We start from the raw sequence: 26,151 nt of genomic DNA, 5'->3' as shown, positions 1-26,151 counted from the left end.
GTGGATCAGTTCTGACTCCAACCATTTGATGGCCTGACAGTTCAGCTGAGAGCACAAGCAACTGTGGCAGTTATCATTCACAGCCTGCCTTGAATTTAAAGCGGAACGAAACCCTTCCATGTAGCTGTTTACCAAAACAGGCATGCCCGGAGTGATGGCGGTCTCAGTTGCTTGTGCTCTCAGCTAAACGGTCAAACCATCCAGTGGACGGTGTTATAAACAGATCACATGTGCAGCACCATGACAACCGCAGATCGCACAGAGGTAAAGATGGCGTCCTCCATGTCTGTGAAGGATAGGAGGGTTTCGCTGTGTTTGGGAATCTAGCAGCGAGCACAGGTGCGCCCGCCCAGTCCACAGCACAGGGAACCGAACCATACCAGTCACTGCAGAGGAGGGGGGGACATGGCAGGACATTACCATCCCCCTATTACAAAATGCCATCTGACTGGCTGCTTCTGGAGTCCCTGCACCTGGACAAGCATGCTGCCAGTGTTGTCCTCCCTCCTCAGTGCCACACTTCTTCCAGGTATAAGTAGTAAAGCCATTGGAATGACATGGAGGCCAGCAGACCACTCACTGCTTCCATCACAGCCTTCTCACACAGGTGTTCAGGAACACAAAGCCTGCGAGTGAGGAGACAGTACAGGGCTCAGACACTATACATGAGGCCATGCTGGGCGTTGTAGTCCCCCTACCTGCTCGCTGCGTATCCCTCTATCAGACCCGGTCCAGCATGTCACTAAATAGCGCCAAATCCTCTCTGCTCCGACCACGCCTCCTTCTGGGATTGTAGTCATGGCAGCAGTGACGTCATCAGCAGGCGCCGCGGGTCACATGATGGAGCGGTGACAGGTCATGTGATGGGATGTCAGTGTGTGTGAGCGAGACCAGGGGGTGATATGGTGGGTACTGCACGGCTGCTCTGACACAGGTAGGTGTCCCCAGTCTTTGTCAGGGGGGGTGAGGTGCACAGACGCTGGTAGGTGTCCCCACCTGCTATCTGGGGGGGTTCTGTGGTATAGGTAGATGTCCTCAGGCTCTGTCAGGGAGTAGGGTGTTCAGACCCAGGTAGGTGTCCCCCATTTCCTATCAGGGGGGTAGGGTGTTCAGACACAGGTAGGTGTCCCCAGTTTGCGTTGACTCAGGTAGGTGTCCACAGTTCCTATCAGGGGGGAGTAGGGTGCTCTGACACAGGTAGGTGTACCCAGTCTGTCAAGGGGGTAGCCTGCTTTGAGGTAGGTAGGCAGGCGTCCCTAGTTTGTGCAGACACAGGTAGGTGTCCCCAGTCTTTGTCAGGGGGGTGCACAGACACTGGTAGGTGTCCCCATTTCCTATCAGGGGGTAGGGTGTTCAGTCACAGGTAGGAGTCTCAAGTTTGCTCTGACCATAGGTAGGTGTCCTTGGGCTCTGTCAGGGGAGTAGAGTGCACAGACATTGGTAGGTGCTGTAGTATAAATAGGTGTCCCCATTTCCAATTGGGGGGGGTAGTGTGTTCAGACACAGGTAGGTGTCCTCAGTTTGCTGTGACACAGGTAGGTGTCCTCAGTTTGCTGTGACACAGGTAGGTGTCCTCAGTTTGCTGTGACACAGGTAGGTGTCCTCAGTTTGCTGTGACACAGGTAGGTGTCCTCAGTTTGCTGTGACACAGGTAGGTGTCCTCAGTTTGCTGTGACACAGGTAGGTGTCCTCAGTTTGCTGTGACACAGGTAGGTGTCCTCAGGCTTTGTCAGGGCAGTAGGGTGCACAGACACTTGTAGGTGCCTCCAGTTCCTCTCGGTGGGGTAGGGTGCTCTGACACAGGCAGGTGTTCCCAGCTCCTACCAGGGGGGTAGGGTATTTAGATCCAGGTAGGTGTCCCCAATTTGCGCTGACCCAGGTAGGTGTCCCCAATTTGTGCTGACCCAGGTAGGTGTCCCCATTTTGCGCTGACCCAGGTAGTTGTCCACAGTTCCTATCATGGTGGAGTAGGGTGCACTGACACAGGTAGGTCAGTCTGTCAGGGGGGTAGCCTGCTTCAAGGTAGTTGGGTGTCCCCAGTTTGTTCAGAAACGGGTAGGTGCCCCAAGTCTGTTGGGGTGGGGGGGAAGAGTGCTCTGATACAGGTAGGTGTCCCTGTATCTCTCAGGGAAGGGAAGGTGCTCAGAGACAGATGGGTGTAACGAGTCTGGTGGGGGGGGGGGGGTTAGGGTGCTCTGACTCGGGTAGGTGAAATTTCAGCTTCCGGCACTGCGTCGCTTTAACTGACAATTCCGCGGTCGTGCGACGTGGCTCCCAAACAAAATTGACCTCCTTTTTCCCCACAAATAGAGCTTTCTTTTGGTGGTATTTGATCACCTCTGCGGTTTTTATTTTTTGCGCTATAAACAAAAAAAAGAGCGACAATTTTGAAAAAAAAAAAAAAAATTTTTACTTGTTGCTATAATAAATATCCATTTTTTAAAAAAAAATAAAAATTCTCAGTTTAGGACGATACGTATTCTTCTACATATTTTTTGTAAAAAGTTATAGCGCCTACAATATAGGGGACAGAATTTATTTTTTTTTTATTTTTTTTTTACTAGTAATGGCGGCGATCTGCGATTTTTATTTTTTTATTTTTATTGGGACTGCGACATTATGGCGGACATATATCGGACACTTTTGACACATTTTTGGCACCATTCACATTTATATTGCGATCATTGCTATAAATATGCACTAATTACTGTATAAATGTGACTGGCAGGGAAGGGGTTAACACTAGGGGCTGAGGAAGGGGTTAAATGTGTCCCTGCATAGTGTTTCTAACTGTGGGGGAAGGGGGGTGACTGGGGGAGGTGACCGATCTGTGTCTCTATGTAAAGGGACACAGATCGGTCTCCTCTCTCCCTGACAGGATGTGGATCTGTGTGTTTACACACAAAGATTCACGTCCTTGTCTGTGTAACCGCCGATCGCGGGTAGACTGGCGGACATCGTGGCCACCAGGCACGCGCATCGGCATCTCAGTGATGCGTCGGGCACGCGCATGCCGCCGTCAGCGGCGCTCGCGCGCCCCCCAGTGTCTGGAGGCCGTATATAGACGGCCTCCTGGCAATTGGCAACCACACTGTGGCCGTATATAGTCGTACGGCCGGCAGCAAGTGGTTAAAGTGGAATTCCAGACTCTAATGCCCTGTACACACGATCGTTTCGTCTGATGAAAATGGACCGTTTTCATCGGACGAGCCGATCGTGTGTGTTCCCCATCGTTTTTTTTTTTTCCCCATCTGTGAAAAAAAATAGAACCTGTTTTAAAAATTTCTGATGGTTAAAAAAACGATAGAAAAAAACGATCGTCTGTGGGAAAATCCATTGGTCAAAAATCCACGCATTCTCAGAATCAAGTCGACGCATGCTCGGAAGCATTGAACTTCATTTTTCTCAGCACGTCGTTGTGTTTTACGTCACCGCGTCGGACGCGATCGGATTTTTAACCGATGGTGTGTAGGCAAGACTGATGAAAGTCAGCTTCATCGGATATCTGATGAAAAAATCCATTGCTCCGTTTTCATCGGATGAACCGATCGTGTGTACAGGGCATTAGAGGACTTTCACACTGCAGCGCCCTGACGTTACCCAGTTTTTTGGTGGTGTTTTGGCTGTGCTTTTTGGCCGCCAGTGGGGCTGTTTTTACCTTTTAAAAAAAAGTTTAAAAATCACAATTTGCGCTACTTTTCAGGCGCAATGGGCAGGGCATTTTGCGAGCGCTAAATACACCTTTGTGTCGTATAAAATACTTGACGCTTTGTACTGTGTAATTGTATTTTTTATTTATTTTTTTATTGTACAGGTCCACTTGTCATCATTCATCCTCCTCCCTGCTGCACCAGCTGAGCAATAATGCTGGACTTCCTGGCAGAAAACAACTTCTGCGGGCAGGCCGTCCTGCGGATCGTCTCCCGGGGCAACGCCATCATCGCTGAACTGCTGAGGTTGTCTGAGTTCGTCCCCCCGGTGTTCAGGTTGAAGGACAAGGCCGACCAACAGAAATATGGGGATATTATATTTGATTTCAGCTACTTCAAGGCAAGTCAAGTAGATGACAGCAATAAAACTCGGAGCAATACTATGAATTAATTACTTATTCATAGATAAAACATTTAACCACTTAAGACCCGGACCTTTATGCAGGTAAAGGACCTGGCCCATTTTTGCGATTCGGCACTGCGTCGCTTTAACTGACAATTGCGCGGTCGTGCGACGTGGCTCCCAAACAAAATTGGCGTCCTTTTTTTAGCACAAATAGAGCTTTCTTTTGTGGTATTTGATCACCTTTGCGGTTTTTATTTTTTGCGCTATAAACAAAAATAGAGCTACAATTGTGAAAAAAATTCAATATTTTTTACTTTTTGCTATAATAAATATTTTCCCTCAGTTTAGGCTGATACGTATTCTTCTACCTATTTTTGGTAAAAAAAATCGCTATAAGCGTTTATTAATTGGCTTGTGCAAAATTTATAGCGTTTACAAAATAGGGGATAGTTTTATGGCATTTTTATTAATAATTTTTTGTTTTGCTAGTAACGGCGGCGATCGGCAATTTTTATTTATTTTTTCTTTGTGACTGCGACATTATGGCGGACACTTTTGACACATTTTTGGGACTATTGTCATTTTCAAAAGTGCTATAATAAGGTAAAAAAAGGATTACTGTGAAATAGACAATGGCAGTGAAGGGGTTAAAAACTAGGGGGCGCTAAAGGGGTTAAGTGTGTCCTATTGTGTGTTTCTTACTGTAGGGGGGGCGGGGCTGGACGTGTGACGTCACTGATCGTCATTCCCTATAGCAGGGAACAGACGATCAGTGACAAGCCACAGAGAAGGTTTGTTTACACTCGCCTCTCCCTGTTTTTCAGCTCCTGAGACCCGATCACGGGACATCGGCGGCGATCGGGTCCGCGGGTGCCGCGGGCATCGTCACGGAGCTCGGGTCTAGGTCGCGACATATATATCGGCGTGAAAGGGGTTAAAGTGTTTTTAACCCTAAAAAAAAAAGATCCTGTTCCTAAAGCATGTTATACAGCACAGTGTTTGTGCCGTTAGTTGGCCCCTTCTATCACGTGCCTCCATCATCCGCTGCTATCTGCAGCTCTCCTCTGTCCCCATCACCCCCTCCCCTCCCTGCCTGTCCGCTCCTGTGTTATTGCCCACCCCTTACCTTCCTGCTGCTGAAATAACTTTGAAAATCTTATATAATCCTCTGTGTCTCGTTATACTAGGTTCTCCTGTCTCTGTGTTCATATAAAAAAAAATGCAGTTTATAGTTGCCTGTTTTCAGATCGACCTTCGTCACTGGCCGGCTCTCTCCTCCTCTCCTTATCCCGGCTGACGTCGGCAGGGGAATCTCGGCCCCGCTCGCTGTAACTGTCAGATGGGGAGAGCAAAGATGCGACGGGGCGCGCTCTGAATGGGTATAAACAGCATTTTATAAATGCAGACAGGAGAACCTAGCATAACAAGACACAGAGGATTATGTTAAGTTAGCAGAGTGGGTTAACAATCACTTTAAATGTTTTTATAAAAGAAAAAAAAATGTTCTGGATAGAGTGAGGAAAGGTCAGAATGCCTTTATTGCTGTCTGTCTTCCTCTGAATTCTTTAAATATATGTAAATAGATTGTGGCAGGATAGTGATTTGCATATAGCCCATAGTGGGGAACATGCTTGTTTCTTCATATAAACATCCCTAATGTCATTTGTGCCATGGTTATAGTTTTCTCCTTTTTACCCCAGCAGTAATGGTGTAATACATTTTTGATTGATTTATTTATTAATTATTTTTTTCACAGGGACCTGAGAATTTTGAGGGGAAACTGGAAGCCAAACTGGAACTTCAGGACCTGGATGAGGAGTTTCGAGAGAACAACATAGAAATCCTTACAAGATTCTATTTGGCCTTTGAGAGTGTTCATAAGTACATTTTGGATTTAAATAGGTACAGTATCAGTCTTTTGTCATTTTGTTATATTTTTGTTCGCAGCATTAAAGGAAAACTTTACCTTTTAGTGAAGTTGTTCTTTAAAAAATCCCGTCACTCCACTGAGAGCAGCCAGACTGGGGTTCCTTTCTGATTCAGCAAGCTTTCTTCTCACTAGGCAAAAACACAAACTCCTGCGCACGGGTGGATTGTCCAACAGTTAATCAATGTTCCGCATGGAAATTTCCACAAGTGTCAAAACTGGTAACAGTGGCCTTGCTGCCCTTCAGGGACGGGGAGCATCCTAGCAGAGAACAAAAAAAGAGAAAAAGAAAGGCGCACCAGCCTAGTATATTACCGTTGACAATTTATTAAATAGATATGATAAAATAAAACTACTCACAAAAAAAATGGTAATATACTAGGCTGGTGCGCCTTTCTTTTTCTTCTCACTAGGCCCTGGCCACCTACTGTTTATGTTTGTGTGAAGAATAAAGCGAGTAGGAAAGATTGCTGGTTTGGGAAACAAGGTAAGTACAGTGTGATTCAAAAAGAATGGTGTAAGTAAAGCTGATATATTTATAACACAACTGTATTAACCTGAAAAGACACAATCGCTGTCCAGATTTTACCTCTGCAGTACAAATATTCATTGTGAGCCCCGTTGGTGACATGGCAGATGTCGAGACGGTACTTCAATTCTGTCCGGACTCGTGCCAGCATGTCCTAGGATTAGGGATCGGCCAATATCGTTTTTTTCGTGCCGATACGATACCAACCGATATTTCGGTCACCTCTTCTGCTAATAGCTGATATTTTTTGCACTGTCATATATATATTTTTTTTTATCGCTGTTCTTGTTGTCACAAGGAATGTAAACATCCCTTGTGACAGTAATAGGCATGTGAGCGGTACTCATTATGGAAAGATTGTGGGTCTATAAGACCCCAAACCCCCTCCTCTAAAAAAACGTCAAAATCAGCTTTTTTAAATGCGTTATTTTTTAAACTGGCACCTTTTAAGATGCCAGTAACCTGGGAAGTGATGTCATGACATCATGTCACTTCCTGGTTACTAGATCCGAGACCCGAACGAAGCATCGGCTTTGTTTGGGTCTTCGGCCAGCCGGTGGATGTGCTGGCTGGTCGCTCGTGCCTCCCGGTGGGACAGGAGAGCCTGGGCAGCATTGGAAGGGGTGGGGGATATCCCCTTCCATTGCTTGTAATAACAGCTGAGCGGCTCTTGAGACACATTTGTTTTTTTTTACATTAAAAAAAGCCAACCGTCCACTCTAAAGAATGGTAACGGGGTGATGCAGCTGCAAGCGCCACCCTGGTAAATCGGTCAGTTTTTTTTGACCGATACTTCTAAAAAAAGTGAATTTTGGCCACCGATAATCAGTCGCTCCCTGCCTGGGCTATTGACTCCATTGCTTCTGTGATGCATCATCTGAGATCATTCAGATCCTGTGGCATGTGGGGGGACATACACCAACTCCTTGGTGTACACCCACCAAAAGAATTTGCAGAGTGTTAGGTCTGCTGATCACAGAGGCCAGAGTGACATTGGTGAATTGTCCTTTCCTGCACCGCTGTTCCAACATTCTGTTAGGGCAAACCTTGGCCCCCCAGATGTTTTGGAACCACATTTCCCATGATGCTCATGCAATCTGCAGTGTAGTTGAGCATCGTGGGAAATGTATTTCCAAAACATCTGGGGTGCCAAGGTTCGCCATCACTGTGTTGGGGTATTGGTGAACATCCAAGTGGACATGGAGAGGAGCGTCATCCTGCTGAGAAATTAGGTTGGCCAGCTGTTCCTCCATCTGTAGCATAAGCCATTCTGTAATCATACCCAAAAATTTGTAGGAAGAGTGACAACAATGGTAAATGGCAGTCATCTGTCGTGTCACCAACGGTGCTCATATCGAACGTTTGTAGTGCAGAGGTAAAACTTTTCATGTTGATACAGTTGTTAGGTTCTTTCCGCTTATAAATAAATCCGCATTACTTTTGCACCATTCTTTTTGACTCTCACTGTATTATGCCTGGGGGACTGCATTTTGGGAGGCCGTGGAACTAAAGTGGTTCTAAAGGCTGAAGGTTTTTTACCTTCATGTATTCTATTTATGAAGATTAAAAAAAACTTAAGTATTCAGCCCCCCCCCCCCCTGCAGTTCCCCCTAATACTTACCAGTAATTAATACAAAAAATAATACTGAGCTTGTGAAAGCTTCTTCAGTGTGAAGAAAAGCAGCACCACAAATGTGAGATATTACCACAAAAACAAGAAACAAATTAAAAGTGTGTTGCGCTAAAGTGTCTGATATTGAAAAAAGTACCAATGAATGGTCCAAAAACAAAAGTATTGGTTAAATGGCAAACTCTGTGATTCAATCCTGGATAAGATGCATCCAATCCCTTCACCAAGTGAACACATCACCACTGCAAGTTGGACTCTTACCGGAGAGCCTGGACCCTTTATTAAAAAGGGTTGAACAGACTTGATGTATATATCCCGGTCAGGATCAGTTCCAGAGTATCCAGGGGACTACACCCAAACAACAATCATGCAGCCAGATCCAAATAAAACCTAAAACGCTAGATAGGACCAAAAACGAGCTCCCCCCTTCGCGTAAGCCGCATCACGGTTGGCGAAAGGAGCCGAATGGCGAGTCGGCGCTATACTGCGCATCGCCGTTCGGCTCCTTTCACCAACCGTGACGCGGCTTACGCGACGGGGGGGGAGCTCGTTTTTGGTCAAAATGTCAATCACAGACATGTTAGGAACTCCCGCGGGACTCGCAACCTGGAAGCCACGGGTGAATAGCTGTACGAAGGTATGTACAGCATCAAAAAAAAAAACTAATAGCCTTAATCGTATTGTAATGTGGGGGGCCAGTGTAATAAGAAAACGTAGTTTTTAGGGTGAACCACCCCTTTAAGCTCATCCAGAGTGTTGGGTCTTGCGTCTCTCAACTTTCTCTTCCCAATATCCCACAGATTCTCTATGGGGTTCAGGTCAGGAGAGTTGGCAGGCCAATTGAGCACAGTAATACCATGGTCAGTAAACCATTTACCAGTGGTTTTGGCACTGTGAGCAGGTGCCAGGTCGTGCAGAAAAATGAAATCTTCATCTCCATAAAGCTTTTCAGCAGATGGAAGCATGAAGTGCTCCAAAATCTCCTGATGGCTAGCTGCATTCACCCTGCCCTTGATAAAACACAGTGGACCAACACCAGCAGCTGACATGGCACCCCAGACCATCACTGACTGTGGGTACTTGACACTGGACTTCAGGCATTTTGGCATTTCCCTCTCCCCAGTCTTCCTCCAGACTCTGGCACCTTGATTACCGAATGACATGCAAAATTTGCTTTCATCCGAAAAAAGTACTTTGGACCACTGAGCAACAGTCCAGTGTTGCTTCTCTGTAGCCCAGGTCAGGCGCTTCTGCCGCTGTTTCTGGTTCAAAAGTGGCTTGACCTGGGGAATGCGGCACCTGTAGCCCATTTCCTGCACACGCCTGTACACGGTGGCTCTGGATGTTTCTACTCCAGACTCAGTCCACTGCTTCCGCAGGTCCCCCAAGGTCTGGAATCGGTCCTTCTCCACAATCTTCCTCAGGGTCCGGTCACCTCTTCTCGTTGTGCAGCGTTTTCTGCCACACGTTTGGAGTAATGAACCAGGCTGGGAGTTTTTAAAAGCCTCAGGAATCTTTTGCAGGTTTTTAGAGTTAATTAGTTGATTCAGATGATTAGGTTAAGAGCTTGTTTAGAGAACCTTTTCATGAAATGCTATTTTTTTGAGATAGGAATTTTGGGTTTTCATGAGCTGTATGCCAAAATCATCAATATTAAAACAATAAAAAGGCTTGAACTACTTCAGTTGTGTGTAATGAATCTAAAATATATGAAAGTCTAATGTTTATCAATACATTACAGAAAATAATGAACTTTATCACAATACGCTAATTTTTTGAGAATGACCTGTGTGTATATGTATATGTGTGTGTGTATATATATATATATATATATATATATATATATATATATATATATATATATATATATATATATATATATATATATATATATATATATATATATATATATATATATATATATTGGGGTTGTCCCGATACTAGTATCGGTATCGGGACCGATTCCGAGTTTTTTTCGGCGGTACTGAGACGCCGATACCCCGCCCCGATACACAAATAGAATACTTGCCACCCCCCGTCCACCGCCGCAACCGAAGCCGCAAACCGCCGCCGCCGTTACGCCGCATCCCCGCTCCCGCCGACTCTGTAATACGGGCGGGAACATTACAGCTTTGAATCGCTGTAATGATTTGCGCATAGACACTCCCCCTTGCTCGGGTGAACTGTCCAATCCCGAGCAAGGGGGAGTGTCTATACGCAGCGCGGGGCCAATCATTACAGCGATTCAAAGCTGTAACGTTCCCGGCGTATTACACAGTCGGCGGCAGCGGGGATGCAGGTAAGTGGAACATGGCTGCATGGGGGGCAGACGATGGCTGCATGGGGGGCAGACGATGGCTGCATGGGGGGCAGACGATGGCTGCATGGGGGGCAGACGATGGCTGCATGGGGGGAGACATGGGGGGAGACATGGCTGGATGGGGGGAGACATGGGGGGAGACATGGCTGGATGGGGGGAGACATGGCTGGATGGGGGGAGACATGACTGCATGGGGGGAGACATGACTGCATGGGGGGGAGACATGGCTGGATGGGGGAGACATGGCTGGATGGGGGGAAGACATGGCTGGATGGGGGGGATACATGGCTGGATGGGGGGGAGACATGGCTGGATGGGGGGGGGAGACATGGCTGGATGGGGGGGGGGGGGAGACATGGCTGGATGGGGGGGGGGGACATGGCTGGATGGGGGGGGGGGGACATGGCTGGATGGGGGGGGGGGACATGGCTGGATGGGGGGGGGGACATGGCTGGATGGGGGGGGGGGACATGGCTGGATGGGGGGGGGGGACATGGCTGGATGGGGGGGGGGACATGGCTGCATCTGTGGGGGGACATGGCTGCATTTGGGGACACATTTAAAAAAAGTATCGGTATTCGGTATCGGCGACTACTTGAAAAAAAGTATCGGTACTTGTACTCAGTCCTAAAAAAGTGGTATCGGGACAACCATAATATATAATATAATATATATATATATATATATATATATATATATATATATATAATATATATATATATATATATATATATATATATATATATATATATATATATATATATATATATATATATATATATATATATATATATATATATATATATATATATATATAGCAAATCACCATGTTTGTTTTAACCCCCTTCCTAGCACATACTAGTTTTTCCCTCTGCTCCGCTACTTCTGTTTATAGAGAAGCACTTGACTCGCTCCATGTGACAGTTCAAGGACGATCGCCATGCACCATTTCTTATCTTCTTTCTATTATTAGGAAATTGTATGTCCGTTACCTAAAATGTAGTGTTTTTTTTATTTGTAAGTAAATATATATACTTGTTTCAGGTATTTGGATGACCTTAATGAAGGAATTTATATCCAGCAAACTCTAGAAACTGTCCTTCTCAATGAAGATGGGAAGCAACTCTTGGTGAGTAAATAGAGATCCCTTTTTATAGCAGACTTAGGTTATAACATGTTGAATTCTGTGCTATGAGTTGATTTTTAGATATCTTATTACATTAACCACTTCCCGCCCAAGGACGTCATATGACGTCCTGGACTTTCAGTGGGGATATCTGAAAGATGCCTGGAGCTACAGGCATCATTCAGATATCCATCTCTTCAGCCGGCGAATCCCTGCACCATAAGAACGATCATAGCGGCGGTTCCGCCGCTTGATCGTTCTTATAGGCGGCGGGAGGGGACGCCCCGCCATCCGGTGCTTCTCCGGGCTCTCCTTTGCCATCGGAGACCTGGAGAAACGATCCGCCGGCGTCCGATGGAAACCATAGAGTAGACTGGTGACCAGATGGTCACCAGTCATCTCTATGATCGTCCGAGGCCCGGGCGCGATGTTATGACGTCACGCCCGGGTCCCGGAATGTAAACACAGCCTCAATCGCGGCTGAAAGCATTAGATCGGTGAATTTTTTTTTCACGATCTAATGCTTTCCAGCCTGGAGGAGAGATGTGGGGTCTTATTGACCCTGCATCTCTCCATAAAGAGTACCTGTCGCAAACATTCCTATTACAAGGGATGTTTACATTCCTTGTAATAGGAATAAAAGTGATCAAAAAAATAAAATGACAAAAAAAGTGTGAAAATAAAAGAAATCGAGTAAAATAAAAAATAAAATAATAAAACACATTTTTTTAAACGCCCCTATGCCCGGTAGCTCGCGTTTAGAAGCGAACACACACGTAAGTCCCGCCCACATATGTAAACGCCGTTCAAAATGCACATGTGAGGTATCGCCGCGTGCGTTAGAGTGCCAGCAACAATTCTAGCACTATACCTACTCTGTAACTCTAAATTTGTAACTTGTAAAAAAAAAAATAAGCGACGCCTATGGAGATTTTTAAGTACTGACGTTTGGCGCCATTCCATGAGTGTGCGCAATTTTAAAGCGTGACATGTTAGGTATCTATTTACTCGGCGTAACTTCATCTTTTTTAACATTATACAAAAAAATTGGGCTAACTTTACTGTTTTGTTATTTTTTAATTCACAAAACTGTTTTTTTCCCAAAAAAAAGGCGTTTGAAAAATGATTGCGCAAATACTGTGCGAGATAAAAAGTTGCAATGGCCGGCATTTTATTCCCTAGGGTGTCTGCTAAAAAAACATATATAGTGTTTGGGGGTTCTGAGTAATTTTCTAACAAAAAAAATATGATTTATGCATGTAGGAGAGAAGTGCCAAAATAGGCCCGGTATGGAAGTGGTTAATTTGCTTAAAGCGGAGTTCCACCCAGGAAAACAACATTTGGCCAAAAGTCCTAAAAAAATAAAATTAAAAAAAAAAGTGAAAAAAAATAAAATTTATACTCACCCGAAATACCTGTTGCTATGCGGAAGTCCGTAATCTGCCTCTTCGGCACCGCGGTGTGTTTTCTTCTTCTTCTCCTTCTCCTAGTGAATGGGGCGCGCTGCTTTCTGGGAACTGTGTGTGTTCTCAGAGAGCAGCCGCCCATTCACAAGCCGGCACGAGACTCACACAGGCGTAGTAGGAAATGGGCAGTGAAGCCGTAAGGCTTCACAGCCTGTTTCCCCTAGTGTGAATGGCGGCGCGGGACATGCATCAGTCGTGGGATCGGCATCGGGGGGGCCATCAGCGCGGGCAAGTAGGACAAGGTAAGTGTCCTTATTAAAAGTTAGTAGCTACTGACTTTTAAAAAAAAAAAATTGCGGGTGGAATCCGCTTTAATTTAGTTGCACTACTTAATGCTAACTTGATTACAAATAAAAAAAGAAAAGCTCTTCAACAAAACTAATATAGCTATACAGATGATTGCTACATCTTGGAAGACACAAGCGCTTTGCTTTCTTGCAACCAGACACGATTTCGCAAGCCATGATTCATGCAAAAATTGAGACTACCCTCAGTTATGTCAAAATATGGCAGCCGGGGGTGGACAAGCTCTTGCCCCTTAACGTTGATGAAACCCTACTGGAACTATGAAAGGGTGTGCCATCTGATCTCAAACCTGTTCTGGATGGTCCCTCTGCCCGGTCGACCCGTATGACTGACCCCCCCCCCCCCCATTCATCCTACACCTTCTCTTTCACACTTCCTCTCCTGCCTCCGCCCAGGTCTTGAATACACTAGCTATTATTCTGAGGCTCATTAAGTTATAACCCCCTTAAAGCTGACATAGACGGTTCGAGTCTCAGCCGGTTCAGAATGGACCAGCCGAGATTCAAGCCATGTATGGGCAAGCTGAATGTACCCAAGTTGACCGATCAATCAGCTTGGGTACAAAAGCCTGTCAGATTTTACATGCGGCTATTGCTAGTGACTATTATAGTCACTAGCAGTAATTACTGCGTTCTCCTTAGATGGAGCGATTTTCTTTCCTGCAACCTCAACCACAGATTGCCTGAAAGTGAATCGCTCACATACCCAATCAGCGTAGTCAGTGTTTATGGGGGATATCCCTCCTGTGGAGCCATTGTGTTCTCCAGGTGGGTGGGGAGGAAACGCAATGGCTCCACAGGAGGGATACTCTTGTCAAAATTGAATATGGTTTATTTTCTTTTTTTTGCAACCCATGGTTGTGGTTGCAGGAAATCGCTCCATCTATGGCTGGCTTTAGACCTTTTTGACTGCAATGCCATAACCATACAGTGGATATACTGTTGAGAGATTGGCTACACTGATTTCGAATCTTGATGTTGAAGTGTTACTAAACCCAGTAATATGAAAATAGTTCAACATTTCCTGTTTTCTTTTTCCATTCAACCCAGCAGGATGATTGAACAATAACTTGCAGACTGGCGTTTTAACACATCTGATGTTAGTGTGGCAGTCTCCCTTGTCATATTGTGTTCTGACAGGGGGACTCGAGCCCCCCGCATCGGCTGCGAGATCAGATACAGTATTTTTCCAGCATCATGCTTGTTCGACAAAAGTAGGTTGAGAGACCGGCTGCTGTCAGACAAGGCACTGTACACACTCGTCCGTTTTCTGTCATTTTTTCGCCTGTGTGTACCTGGCATAGACCCCTTTCACACTGGGGAGTTTTTCGGGGGGTTTTCAGGCGCTTTGGCGTTAAAAAAAGCCTGTAAAGCGCCTGAAAGAATCCTCATCTGCAATCCTAATGTGAAAGCCCGAGAGCTTTCAGAGCCCTTTTTTACACTGCCAGCACCCAAAAAACGCTGGTAAAGCCCTGCTAAGACCCCTTTCACACTGGGGCATTTTTCAGGCTCTTTGGCGGTAAAAAAAGCTCCCTCAATGGAAAGGAGTGGTTTAGGAGCAGTGTATTCACTGCTCCTAAAGCGCTGCAAAGAAGCTGCTTGCAGGACTTTTTTTTACACCCTGCCAGCGCAGCGGCTCAGTGTGAAAGCACTCGGGCTGGAATTGCAGATGCAGCTTCTTTCAGGCGCTTTACAGGTGCATTTTTTAACGCTAAGGCGCCGGAAAAACGCCCCAGTGTGAAAGGGGTCTTAAAGAGGAACTGCAGTCTGCTGACATAATTTTGTAATAAAAACATCTTTGCCATTCTGAAGCTTCCCTCCAACCACTTTGCATATTTATTTTATATATACTGTGATTCTGTACTTGTCAAATATGCTGCAGAAATCTCCCTCCACTGAGTCTGGCTGCAGCCATTTTAACTGTGGGCAGCTGAAGCCTGTTCACTTCCTGGGTTTACACAGAGGCACACCTCCAGCTCTCATTGGCCTTCTTATAACTCATCTCCCCCTCCCTTCCTGGTAAACTCTTACGAAAGTGAGAGAGAGAGCTGTGTATGATGTCATAAACCTAGGCTTTTTACCAGACAAGAAACAGGAAGTGGGCTGTATAAGGTATTTACTGGCAGAAAAAAAATGTTTTACTATCCAAAGTTAAAACAACAACAAGGGCAGAAGATTTATTAGATGGAAAGTTAAAAAAAATTTTTACTGAGCCCAGGTTCACATTGGGCTGCGGGAATGAAGCCGTGCAAGTTCAGCTGAACCCGCACGATTTCACTCCCGCCTGTCAGTCACGATTTCAGCCGCGATTACAGAGACATCTGTGCAGGTTTCTGCACAGATGTCAATGTAAATTGTGGCCCGAAATTGCAAAAAGTAGTACAGAAACTACTTTTTGAAATGGTGCCTCGCCGATTAGGACGACGATGCCATTTCCGGCAAATGCCGCCGATTTGACATGTCAAATCATACCAGTGTGAACCAGGGCTAAAGGTCTGTTTTTTCACCTGCAGTGTGCGCTTCTTTTAGTTGGCCGTTCAACTCCTTATCCTGGTAGATCCCAACGGCCAACTGAAGGAGTTCATAGCAGTCTGACAACACTAATGCTAATTGTGAGACCGCACCTTGGTGTAGTCGGCCCACAACAGTAAGTACCGTTACTGCAGGATTTCCAGGTAATAAACTTTGCAACATATTCATAAACATTTGCTTAGGAATAATTTTAAAAATATTGCTAAACATACTAAATAGATTTTGGGTTTACATACACTTTAATGTTCAATAACAGTGTGGTTTAAATATTTTAAACTGTGCAGTAATATGTACATGGGACAACTATATACATTACACGGCCCTGCTTGGTTGTAAGAATTATTTTACGTTTTATTTATTGTTTTTATAAAAAGAAAATGGGTTTTACCTGCCTGCTCTATGCAATGGTCTTGCGCAGAGCGGTCTCTTCCTCTTGTGGAGTTCTCCATTGGCGCTATCTGCTGCTCCTCTCCTACAAGTGTCTGCTGAGGGGGCACCCATGCAGTCTACATGCATAGACGCACACCATGCAGCTCGCCCCCCCCCCCCCCCCCCCCCCACAAACACACCTCACATAATTTCACAGACCGCAGAGAAGCCTATGGCTCTTGTTGCCCCCAGAGTTTTCTGTGAGGAAAAGATTGGATGAGTCGGGTAAGTGTTTAGGGGCAGAGAGTAGGGAAATGGGCAGTGGAGCCTTTTTAACTCTCTGAAATTGATCTATCTGCTTTCTGATGCATAGTGTGAAGCGTTGTACCTGTATGGGGTGATGCTGCTGGTAATCGATCAGAAGATTGAAGGAGAGGTGCGGGAGAGGATGCTGGTGTCTTACTACAGATACAGGTAAGTCTTCATCTGCCTCGTGTATATTTTCAGTCTCATTTTGCCACATTCTGTCTCTGGTATTGGACTCTTTACTCTGCCGCAATATCTAGCGCCTCAGTTAACTCTGTAAAGACTTGAGCTTTGTATCCTCTATCCCACAGGTATCAAACTAGCGGCCCTCCAGCTGTTGCGGAACTACGAGTCCCATTAGGCATTGCAAGACTGACCATTACAAGCATTACTTCCACAGGCAGAGGCATGATGGGAATTGTAGTTCCGCAACAGCTGGGGGGCTACCGGTTTGACACCCCTGCTCTATCCCAAACAACAGCATGTCATTTATTCAAGTGTAGTGATGGACACCCCTTCTAGACAGCATAGCCAGGTCTGTGACCTCACATTTTTCAGCACTGAGATGAAGTAATGCAGTAATACAGGTCACTGAGTCGCCCCAGTATGCTGATTGGACAATGAAATTGCAGCAACACCTTGATGAAGAAATTACTTTGCTGTCTCTTATGAGCAAGCCGCCAGTATTGGATAGACGGCACTATGCTATTCAGAATCTCAGGATTACGTCATTTATATGTGCAATTTCAGGCTGTAACTGTGTGATTAGTTTGGTGAATGACTCTGTTTATGTGTATTCAGTGCTGCCAGATCTTCTGTGGACTCGAATATGGACGATATATGTAAGCTTCTGCGTAGTACTGGCTACTCCAGCCAGCCAGGATCCAAACGCCCCCCAAATTATCCTGAAAGCTACTTCAGTCGGGTGCCCATTAGTGACACGTTCATCAGCATGGTGATCGGCAGACTGAGATCTGATGATATTTATAATCAGGTAAGGGAACACCTTGGGTCCAATATATATGAGAGAGAGATCACACATTGGGCTTCATGTACACAGGACGTTTTGCAACCTCTCCTGAATGATTTAACTTGACGGATAGTAACCAACATTTAAAAATATCAGTTTTGCAACGTTTACATGCAGTATCACTGCTCCTAACCACGCTGTGATAGACAGAATGCAGGTCTAATGCTGAGATGTGTTCTGTCTATCACAGCGTGGGGTTAGGAGGAGACGGGGCTGTGTGCGAGCAGAGCAGTTTCAGCATAAGGGTGGTGAGTTGCTTTCCTTTCTAGCAGAACATGTGTGCACTGTGCAGCCATCCGTTCTCCCCTCTCCCCCCACATACCTCCCTCAGATCGCTCTATCTTCGGGACTCTGTCCCCCCCTCCTCCCCCCGGCTGCTGAGTCTGGCTCCTGTCCCTGCCGCAAATGCACTCCTGTTTTTGGAGGTAACAGGGTTAATAAAGAGAACCTGTCACCGCCAATTGCTATCACACAGGGAATTGTTTTCTCCTGTGTGATAGCAATAAAGTTAAGTGTAAAAAAAAAATAACAAATAATAATTAAATTAATAAAAAAAGTAATTAAAATGTAAAGAATAAGAAAAATAATATTAAAAATAAGAAAATTATAGAAAAAAAAAAAAAAGTAAAACGACAAGCTACAAAAAAAAAAGGTTATAAAGTAATAAAAAAAAGAAACAAGAGGCGGCAATTGGGAGACAGTGATGGGATGCTCCATACATTATTTAAATCCGACTGTACTGTTTTAACATACAATTATAAAAAAAAAAAAAGAAAAGTAATTTTCGGTTTCACCCTGACATTTTTTTTTTTTTTTGTTTCGGTTCTGAAATTTCTGTTTCGGTGCACCTCTAATATATATATGTGTATGTGTGTGTATATGTATGTATATGTGTGTGTATGTATATGTATATGTGTGTGTGTGTATATATATATATATAATATATATATAAAATTAAATGGTCAAATAATATGAATAACGTCTGTAAACTGAACGCGAGTTACCGCGTTTATAAGCTGTTACATGCATTTTGGCATTTTAAATCCCTCTGTGCGAGATCTGCTTTATCCGTAAAGATGAGCTTCTCTTATTTTCTCCTTTTTTTTGTCTGTTTAAATATAACATTCAGAGCGTTTTTATTATAGCTGTTCAATACAAAAAAAAATACTTGTTGATCCTGCCAGAAATCCAGCTCTTTCCTGTGCGTGCTGCAGAAGTACATAACGTCTCCCCCTGTGCTATGTAGGCATACTGTAGTCCTAGTACTCTTCTTGTTTTAGGATTATGATGCTGCTTTTCCATAGATACAATATGGTAAGTGAGCGTTGTCTAAGCCAGTGTTTCTCAACTCCAGTCCTCAAGGCGCACCAACAGATCATGTTTCAGGATTTCCCTCAAATGAAACGGCTGTGGTAATTACTAAGGGCTCTTTCACGCGGGCGGCCCATTCAGGTCCGCCTGCCAGTTTTTTATGCGGACCTGAACGGGCGCTCCGTGCTCCTCCTATGGAGCTACGGATGTCAGTGGTGACATGCCCGCTGACATCCGACCCGCTCCGATCCGACAAAGTGTGACGGAGGAAAAACCTACTTTTTCCATCCGTCTATCGGATTGGGTGAACACGGACAGACGGTCCGTGTTCATCCGATCCCCCCCATAGGGGAGAGCGGAGAAAAGACAGGACGATCCCTGCACAGTGTGAGGGGACCCCCCTGTCATCCGCCAGCTCAGCGGGCATCAATGGAGTGATCCCCGCTAAGCAAGCAGAGGTTCACGGGGCGGATCATTACTGATCCGCCCCATGTGAAAAGGGCCTTAGGCAGTGAAACTGTGCGAGATGATGGAAAGCTTGAAAACGTGACCTGTTGGGGAGCCTTGAGGTCAGGAGTTGAGAAACACTGGTCTAAGCAGCCACCATATCTATAAACTGGTAATCTGCAATATATAACATTTTATATAATGTTCTAGGTTTAGATAGTTTAAATATTGTTTATTACCCAATGTTGTTAGAATGTCTTGGCATTTTTTGCTCCTGGGCTGTAGGTGATGGAAGACCCCATTGCAAGTCTCGGTTTTCTTTGAACAGCCTGACGAGTTCCTTCCTACCTTGTCATGCAGTGACTCCTGTGTTTTCTTTTAGGTCTCAGCCTATCCATTGCCTGAACACCGCAGTACTGCACTCGCCACTCAGGCTGCAATCCTGTACGTCATCCTGTTCTTCCACCCGTCAACCCTGCTCACCCATCAAGCCAAGATGAGGGAAATAGTGGACAAATATTTTCCTGATAACTGGGTAAGTTGGAGTCTAAGTATCTGAATACTCTGTATTTTATTTATTTTTTTCTTTCTTGAGAGCTAGATGATATTATATACATAGTTACATAGTAGGTGAGATTGAAAAAAGACACAAGTCCATCAAGTGCAACCTATGTGTGTGATTATATGTCAGTATTGCATTGTATATCCCTGTATGTTTTGGTTGTTCAGGTGCTTATCTAATAGTTTATTGAAACCATTGATAACCCCGCTGATACCACTGCCTATGGAAAGGGAATTCACACAGAACCCCACTTCCCACCCCTGACCATTCTGAGTACTCCCCATTTATCACCACCCTCTGAACTCGCCCTTGTAGCCAGTTCTCAATCCATGTACTCACCCTATGGTCCATCCCAGCGGACCTTACTTTGTACAATAAACATTTATGGGGAACTGTGTCAAATGCTTTTTGCAAAATCCAGATACACCACGTCTACGGGCCTTCCTTTATCTAGATGGCAACTCGCCTCCTCCTAGAAGGTTAATAGATTGGTTTGGCAAGAACGATTCTTCATGAATACCATGTTGATTACTGCTAATGATACCGTTTACATTACTAAAATCTTGTATATGTAGCACTACCTCGAAGGAGCTGCTGGTTTGTTTTGGGCGGCATGTTGGCTCTATTTCCTCGCCGTCTAGGGTATCAGACGAGAGTTGAGAAAAAGTTAAATGTCCACACTTTTTAGACTTCTTTTTCTTTGCTTTATTTGCCGAACTTGGTAAAAGAATAAAATAAGTAGTTGAAGAGGTGGAAGGGTAATAGGTTCAGGTGTATAACTTCTGTTTGGAAACACTCCTGCTTCCAGCTCTAGTTGCCACTCTAGCCAGTCGGGTATTGTGCACCCGGATAGGCCTCTCTCACTAGCATAGCAGCCAGGGTGTCACACGGAAACTTGGTAAAGTCTCTGCCACAGACCTTCCCAAGATGGAGGTAAATTCGGTCCAAAATCCTCGCAGCACAGGATTAAGCACTTGGATCTCTCCTGAATAACTTCTTGTGAACTTGTAACTGACAGATGACCATCATTCAGACCTTTAGTAATGGTGCGTCCTTTGATGAAGTTCCAGGCCTCTCTTGAGATTATCAGCCTCGTGCTCGGTGCTCTCCAAGAGAGGTTCTTCATAGGGTGGCTTCCTCCCTCAGGACGGACAGCACAGGACCACTCTGCAAGCGTAGACCCAGTCTGACTACCGGGCGTACTCAGTAGTTCACAACCCTGGACCAACGTGGTCCCGGAGCCAGGAACACTTGAACACGCACCCCTGGCCAGGAGTGCCACACATGGTGGTGGTGGTGGGACGACAGACCCAGGATCGGCGACGACGACCCCGGGCTAATGACGTCTGTCCCTTAAAGAGGGGGTTCACCCTAAAAAAAAAATTTTTTTTTCTCTTTCTAGCATTAAATCAAGCATAGTAGCGCGAGCTACAGTATGCCTTTATTTTATTTTTTGGCCCCGTACTCACAGTTTAATCCCGTAGTGAAGTTTCAGACTCCACTCGGGGAATGGGCGTTCCTATGCATAGGGAAGATGATTGACGGCCGGCTATGGCGCGTCACGCTTCTCCGGAAATAGTCAAAATAGGACTTGGCTCTTCACGGCGCCTGCGCCTAGTCTGTGCGCAGGCGCCGTGAAGAGCCGAGACCTACTCCGGCTATTTTCGGGAAGCGTGACACGCCATAGCCGGCCGTCAATCATCTTCCCTCTCCATAGGAACGCCCATTCCCCGCGGGGAGTCTGAAACTTCACTATGGCATTAAACTGCGAGTATGGCGCCAAAAAAAATAAATAAAAGCATACTGTAGCTCGCGCTACTATGCTTGATTTAATGGTAGATTGTTGTTATTAAGGGTGAACCACTGCTTTAAATACTCTTCTGATTGGCTGCCGAAGGGGAGCACCCAAAACACCTTGACCTGACTGCTGCTACCCTTGGCCTGGGATGGTAACGGCACCCCAGACAACAATAGTGGTCACTCACAGTACAGCCATGGCTGGAACAAATTTAGTGAAGAATCATACAGTCTGAGTCAACTAACTCTCAGACTACCCTCTAAATTTAAAGCGGCGCCGGCTAGAAAGTAGCAGGCCGCTATATATATATATATGTGTGTGTGTGTGTGTGTGTGTGTGTGTTTTTTATTTATATATATATATATATATATATTGGACAATCTCAATCCAGGAAATGAGGCAGGCTCTTTCTGATCTGCTGTAGCTTTTAATGCATGCTGTCAGAAGCTCAGTGTGCAGTGAAATCAGAGTAAGCTTTTTCAATACAATAGATGAGCCTGTACTACTGTGTTAGACTGAAGGTAACACTGGAGTTTAACTTTAATGTTTTGGAACTCCAATCAGATTCTTAGTGTGACCAAATACAGATTGTCAATCCTTTAGCAGGCTCAACGGGAAAGGCTATAAATTCTTAATAATGATAATATTATACAGGATTTATATAGTGCCAACAGTTTGCACAGCGCTCAACAATATGAGGACAGACAGTTACAATACAATAAAATACAAGCCGGTTAAGAAGGTCCTTTAAAGTGACCCTAAAATATCTTTGTTATTTAAAAAAAAAAAAAAAACATGTCATACTTACCTCCACTGTGCAGTTTGTTTTGCACAGAGTGGCCCCGAACTTCCTCTTCTGGGGTCCCTTGGCGGCTCTCGCGGCTCCTCCCCACATTAGATAACCCCTTTTAGAGAAGAGCTCTCCCAAGGGGGTTACCTTGCGAGCGCACTCCTCTGTCATACATTTGACGTCCATAGACGCAGAGTGTATGCCTCGGCCCCGCCCCACGGCACCCGCATCATTGGATTTGATTGACAGCAGCGGGAACCAATGGCTGCGCTGCTATCAATTTATCCAATCATGGCCGGGACTCCGTGGAGAGGAGGACGGCGGGGACACGCCGAGCAGATGAACAGGCTCAGGTAAGTAAAACCGGGGGGCTGGGGGCCGGTCACAGTCAGGTGTTTTTTCACCTTAATGCATAGGATGCATCAAGGTGAAAAAACATGAACCTTTACAACCCCTTTAAGAGCTTACAATCTAATAGGGCGTGAGGTAAGTGGTACAAAAGGTTATAATGAGGGGGGGAATGAGCTGATGGAAGTAAAAAAAGTTCAGTTGGTGTGATAGGCTTCCCTGAAGAGAAGTCTTTTTAAGGATTGCCTAAAGGCAGCTAGAGTAGGAGATAGCCTGACAGACTGAGTTAGAGAGTTCCAGAGGATGGGAGAGGCTCTGGAGAAGTCCTAGAGACAAGCATGGGAGGAGGAGACGAGGGAACTTGAGAGTAGGAGGTCTTAAGAGGAGCTGAGAGAACGGTTTGAGGGATATATGGACAAAAGATTGGTGTTGTAGCTGGGGGCAGAGTTGTGAATGGCTTTGTATGTTGTTGTTAGTATTTTCAACTTAAAGGGGTTGTAAAGGAAAACATTTTTTTCCCTAAATAGCTTCCTTTACCTTAGTGCAGTCCTCCTTCACTTACCTCATCCTTCCATTTTGCTTTTAAATGTCCTTATTTCTTCTGAGAAATCCTCACTTCCTGTTCTTCTGTCTGTAACCCCACACAGTAATGCAAGGCTTTCTCCCTGGTGTGGAGAAAGCCTCTTGAGGGGGCGAGCAGGAGTGTCAGGACGCCCACTAACACACAGCTCATTTCTCTATCTGCAAAGTAGAGAGTGTCCTGACTTGCCTGCTCGCCCCCTCCCCCCTCAAGAGGCTTTCTACACACCAGGGAGAAAGCCTCGCATTACGGTGTGGAGTTACAGACAGAAGAACAGGAAGTGAGGATTTCTCAGAAGAAATAAGGACATTTAAAAGCAAAATGGAAGGATGAGGTAAGAGAAGGAGGACTGCACTAAGGTATAGGAAGCTATTTAGGGGGGGGGGGATATCCTTTACAACCCCTTTAATTGGCTGGGCAATAAATTATATTTGATGTTGGGAAGAATGTGAGGAGCTTTTGGTCACATTTTCAGTTTCAGTCCAATTTCAGCTCCACTTTCAATCTGTGTTTCCTTTTTTCAACACCTTCTAACATGTCTTTGCACAGGTCATCAGTATTTATATGGGGATCACCATCAATCTAATGGAGGCATGGGAGCCGTACAAGGCTGCAAAGACTGCTCTGAACTACACCTTGGATCTGCCGAATATCAAAGAGCAGGTAGGACTGCAGGAGGGGTTTTCAAGGTTCAAATGTATCTATACCTTCCTGTGAGCTAGACTAAAAGCCTTTAGAGCCTGTTCAGTTTGAAAGGGTTAAAATGCTTTATTTTTCTTGTGCTTTTGTCCATTCAAAAACGTACATTTTAACCACTTGCCGCACGCAGATATACGTCTGCAGCATGGCACGGGCAGGCAGAAGGATGTGTATATATACATCCCCTTTAAGAAGCGGTTGTTTCGTGCGCGCGTGCAACATCTCCCCGTTCTGCCTAGCTGACAATGTCACCGATCGTGTTCCCTGTCATCGGGAACACGATCAGTGACGTGTCACAGCAAGCCACGCCCGCCTACAGTTAAAAATCACGCCTTAGGGAACACTTAACCCCTACATCGCCACCTAGTGGTTAACCCCTTCACTGACATTTTCACAGTAATCCGTGCATTTTTCTAGCACTGATCGCTGTGAAAATGACAATGGTCCCAAAAATGTGTCAAAAGTGTCCGCCATAATGTCGCAGTCACGATAAAAATCACTGATCGCCGCCATTACTAGTAAAAAAAAAAATATTAATGAAAATGCTATAAAACTATCCCCTGTTTTGTATACACTATAACTTTTACACAAAATTATCAATAAACGCTTACTGCGATTATTTTTGGTAAAAAAAAAAAAAAATGTAGAAGAATACGTATCGACCTAAACTGAGGAAAATACTTTTTTGTTTTTGTTTTTGTTTTTTTATATATTTTTGGGGGATATTTATTATAGCGAAAAGTAAAAAATATTGAATTTATTTTCAAAATTGTCGCTCTATTTTTGTTTATAGCGCAAAAATTAAAAACCGCAGAGGTGATTAAATACCACCAAAAGAAAGCTCTATTTGTGGGGTAAAAAGGACACCAATTTTGTTTGGGAGCCACGTCGCACGACCGCGCAATTGTCAGTTAAAGCGACGCAGTGCCAAATCACAAAAACTGGCCGGGTCCTTTAGCTGCCTAAAGGTCCAGGTCTTAAGTGGTTAAAATGGGCAATAAACATATTATTTGAGCATATTTTTTTGCAAATTTTGTAAAAAGAAAAAGCTGATAAAATACTGTATTAAAAGCTTAAAGGGGTTGTAAAGGAAAAAAATGTTTCCCTAAATATCTTCCTTTACCTTAGTGCAGTCCTCCTTCACTTACCTCATCCTTCCATTTTGCTTTTAAATGTCCTTATTTCTTCTGAGAAATCCTCACTTCCTGTTCTTCTGTCTGTAACTCCACACAGAAATGCGAGGCTTTCTCCCTGGTGTGGAGTGTCGTGCTCGCCCCCTCCCTTGGACTACAGGAGAGTCAGGACGCTCTCTACGTTGCAGATAGAGAAAGGAGCTGTGTGTTGGTGGGCGTCCTGACTCTCCTGTAGTCCAAGGGAGGGGGCGAGCACGACACTCCACACCAGGGGGAAAGCCTTGCATTTCTGTGTGGAGTTACAGACAGAAGAACAGGAAGTGAGGGTTTCTCAGAAGAAAAAATGACATTTTAAAAGATAAATGGAAGGATGAGGTAAGTGAAGGAGGACTGCACTAAGGTAAAGGAAGCTATTTAGGGAAAAAAAAAAATCCTTTACAACCAACAAGCGAGTGATTAGGATATCTGTCAGGTTTTCTTCTTTGATCTGCTATTACATTTTAAAGAGAATAAGAATGTGAAAATCCTGCAATAACAGGTGTCCAGTTAGTAATTGTCTACATCAAAAATGGCTCACAATTATTCTAAAGCCTCATACACACGATCGGATTTCTATCGGACGAATCCATGGAATTTTGTGCAAAGGGCCGTGAACTTGGTATGCATACAGACGGCAGAACTTTTTCAGCCAACGTTCACGAAACTACGTGGATTTTCAACTCTTTAGCGCCACCCTTTGGGCAACTTCTGCTAATGTTGTCTTATGGATAGCATTGACTCGGAGCATGCGTGTTTGTACTTTTGGATTTTAGTCCACACGATCGGATAATCCCAAAAGACACATTTGTTGTCGGACAGTTTTAAAGCATGCTATCTAACATTTGTTG

General features: G+C 44.8%; 2 protein-coding genes across 2 annotated transcripts in view; one reads left to right on the top strand and one right to left on the bottom strand.

Annotated features, from left to right (window-relative positions):
* The window catches only part of NSMCE2 (NSE2 (MMS21) homolog, SMC5-SMC6 complex SUMO ligase), a 375,766-nt gene extending 374,963 nt beyond the window's left edge, over window positions 1–803 (bottom strand). Inside the window, exon 1 of the mRNA XM_040354955.1 lies at window positions 699–803. The gene's annotated coding sequence lies outside the window, so the exon portion shown is untranslated. The remainder of the gene's footprint in view (window positions 1–698) is intronic.
* Window positions 804–827: 24 nt separating this feature from the next.
* WASHC5 (WASH complex subunit 5) overlaps window positions 828–26,151 on the top strand; it is a 101,070-nt gene continuing 75,746 nt past the window's right edge. The window contains exons 1-8 of the mRNA XM_040354954.1: window positions 828–934; window positions 3,815–4,050; window positions 5,813–5,958; window positions 11,507–11,591; window positions 16,634–16,734; window positions 17,368–17,560; window positions 19,737–19,889; window positions 23,982–24,095. Of these exons, the coding sequence (XP_040210888.1) occupies window positions 3,865–4,050; window positions 5,813–5,958; window positions 11,507–11,591; window positions 16,634–16,734; window positions 17,368–17,560; window positions 19,737–19,889; window positions 23,982–24,095 (978 nt within the window). The 5' untranslated portion in view covers window positions 828–934; window positions 3,815–3,864. The remainder of the gene's footprint in view (window positions 935–3,814; window positions 4,051–5,812; window positions 5,959–11,506; window positions 11,592–16,633; window positions 16,735–17,367; window positions 17,561–19,736; window positions 19,890–23,981; window positions 24,096–26,151) is intronic.

The sequence above is a fragment of the Rana temporaria genome, chromosome 5 (genome assembly GCF_905171775.1).
Source record: "Rana temporaria chromosome 5, aRanTem1.1, whole genome shotgun sequence".
Classification (NCBI taxonomy): Eukaryota; Metazoa; Chordata; class Amphibia; order Anura; family Ranidae; genus Rana; species Rana temporaria.
The sequence above is the reverse complement of the archived record's forward strand: the minus strand, read 5'-3'. Positions and strand labels throughout refer to the sequence as shown.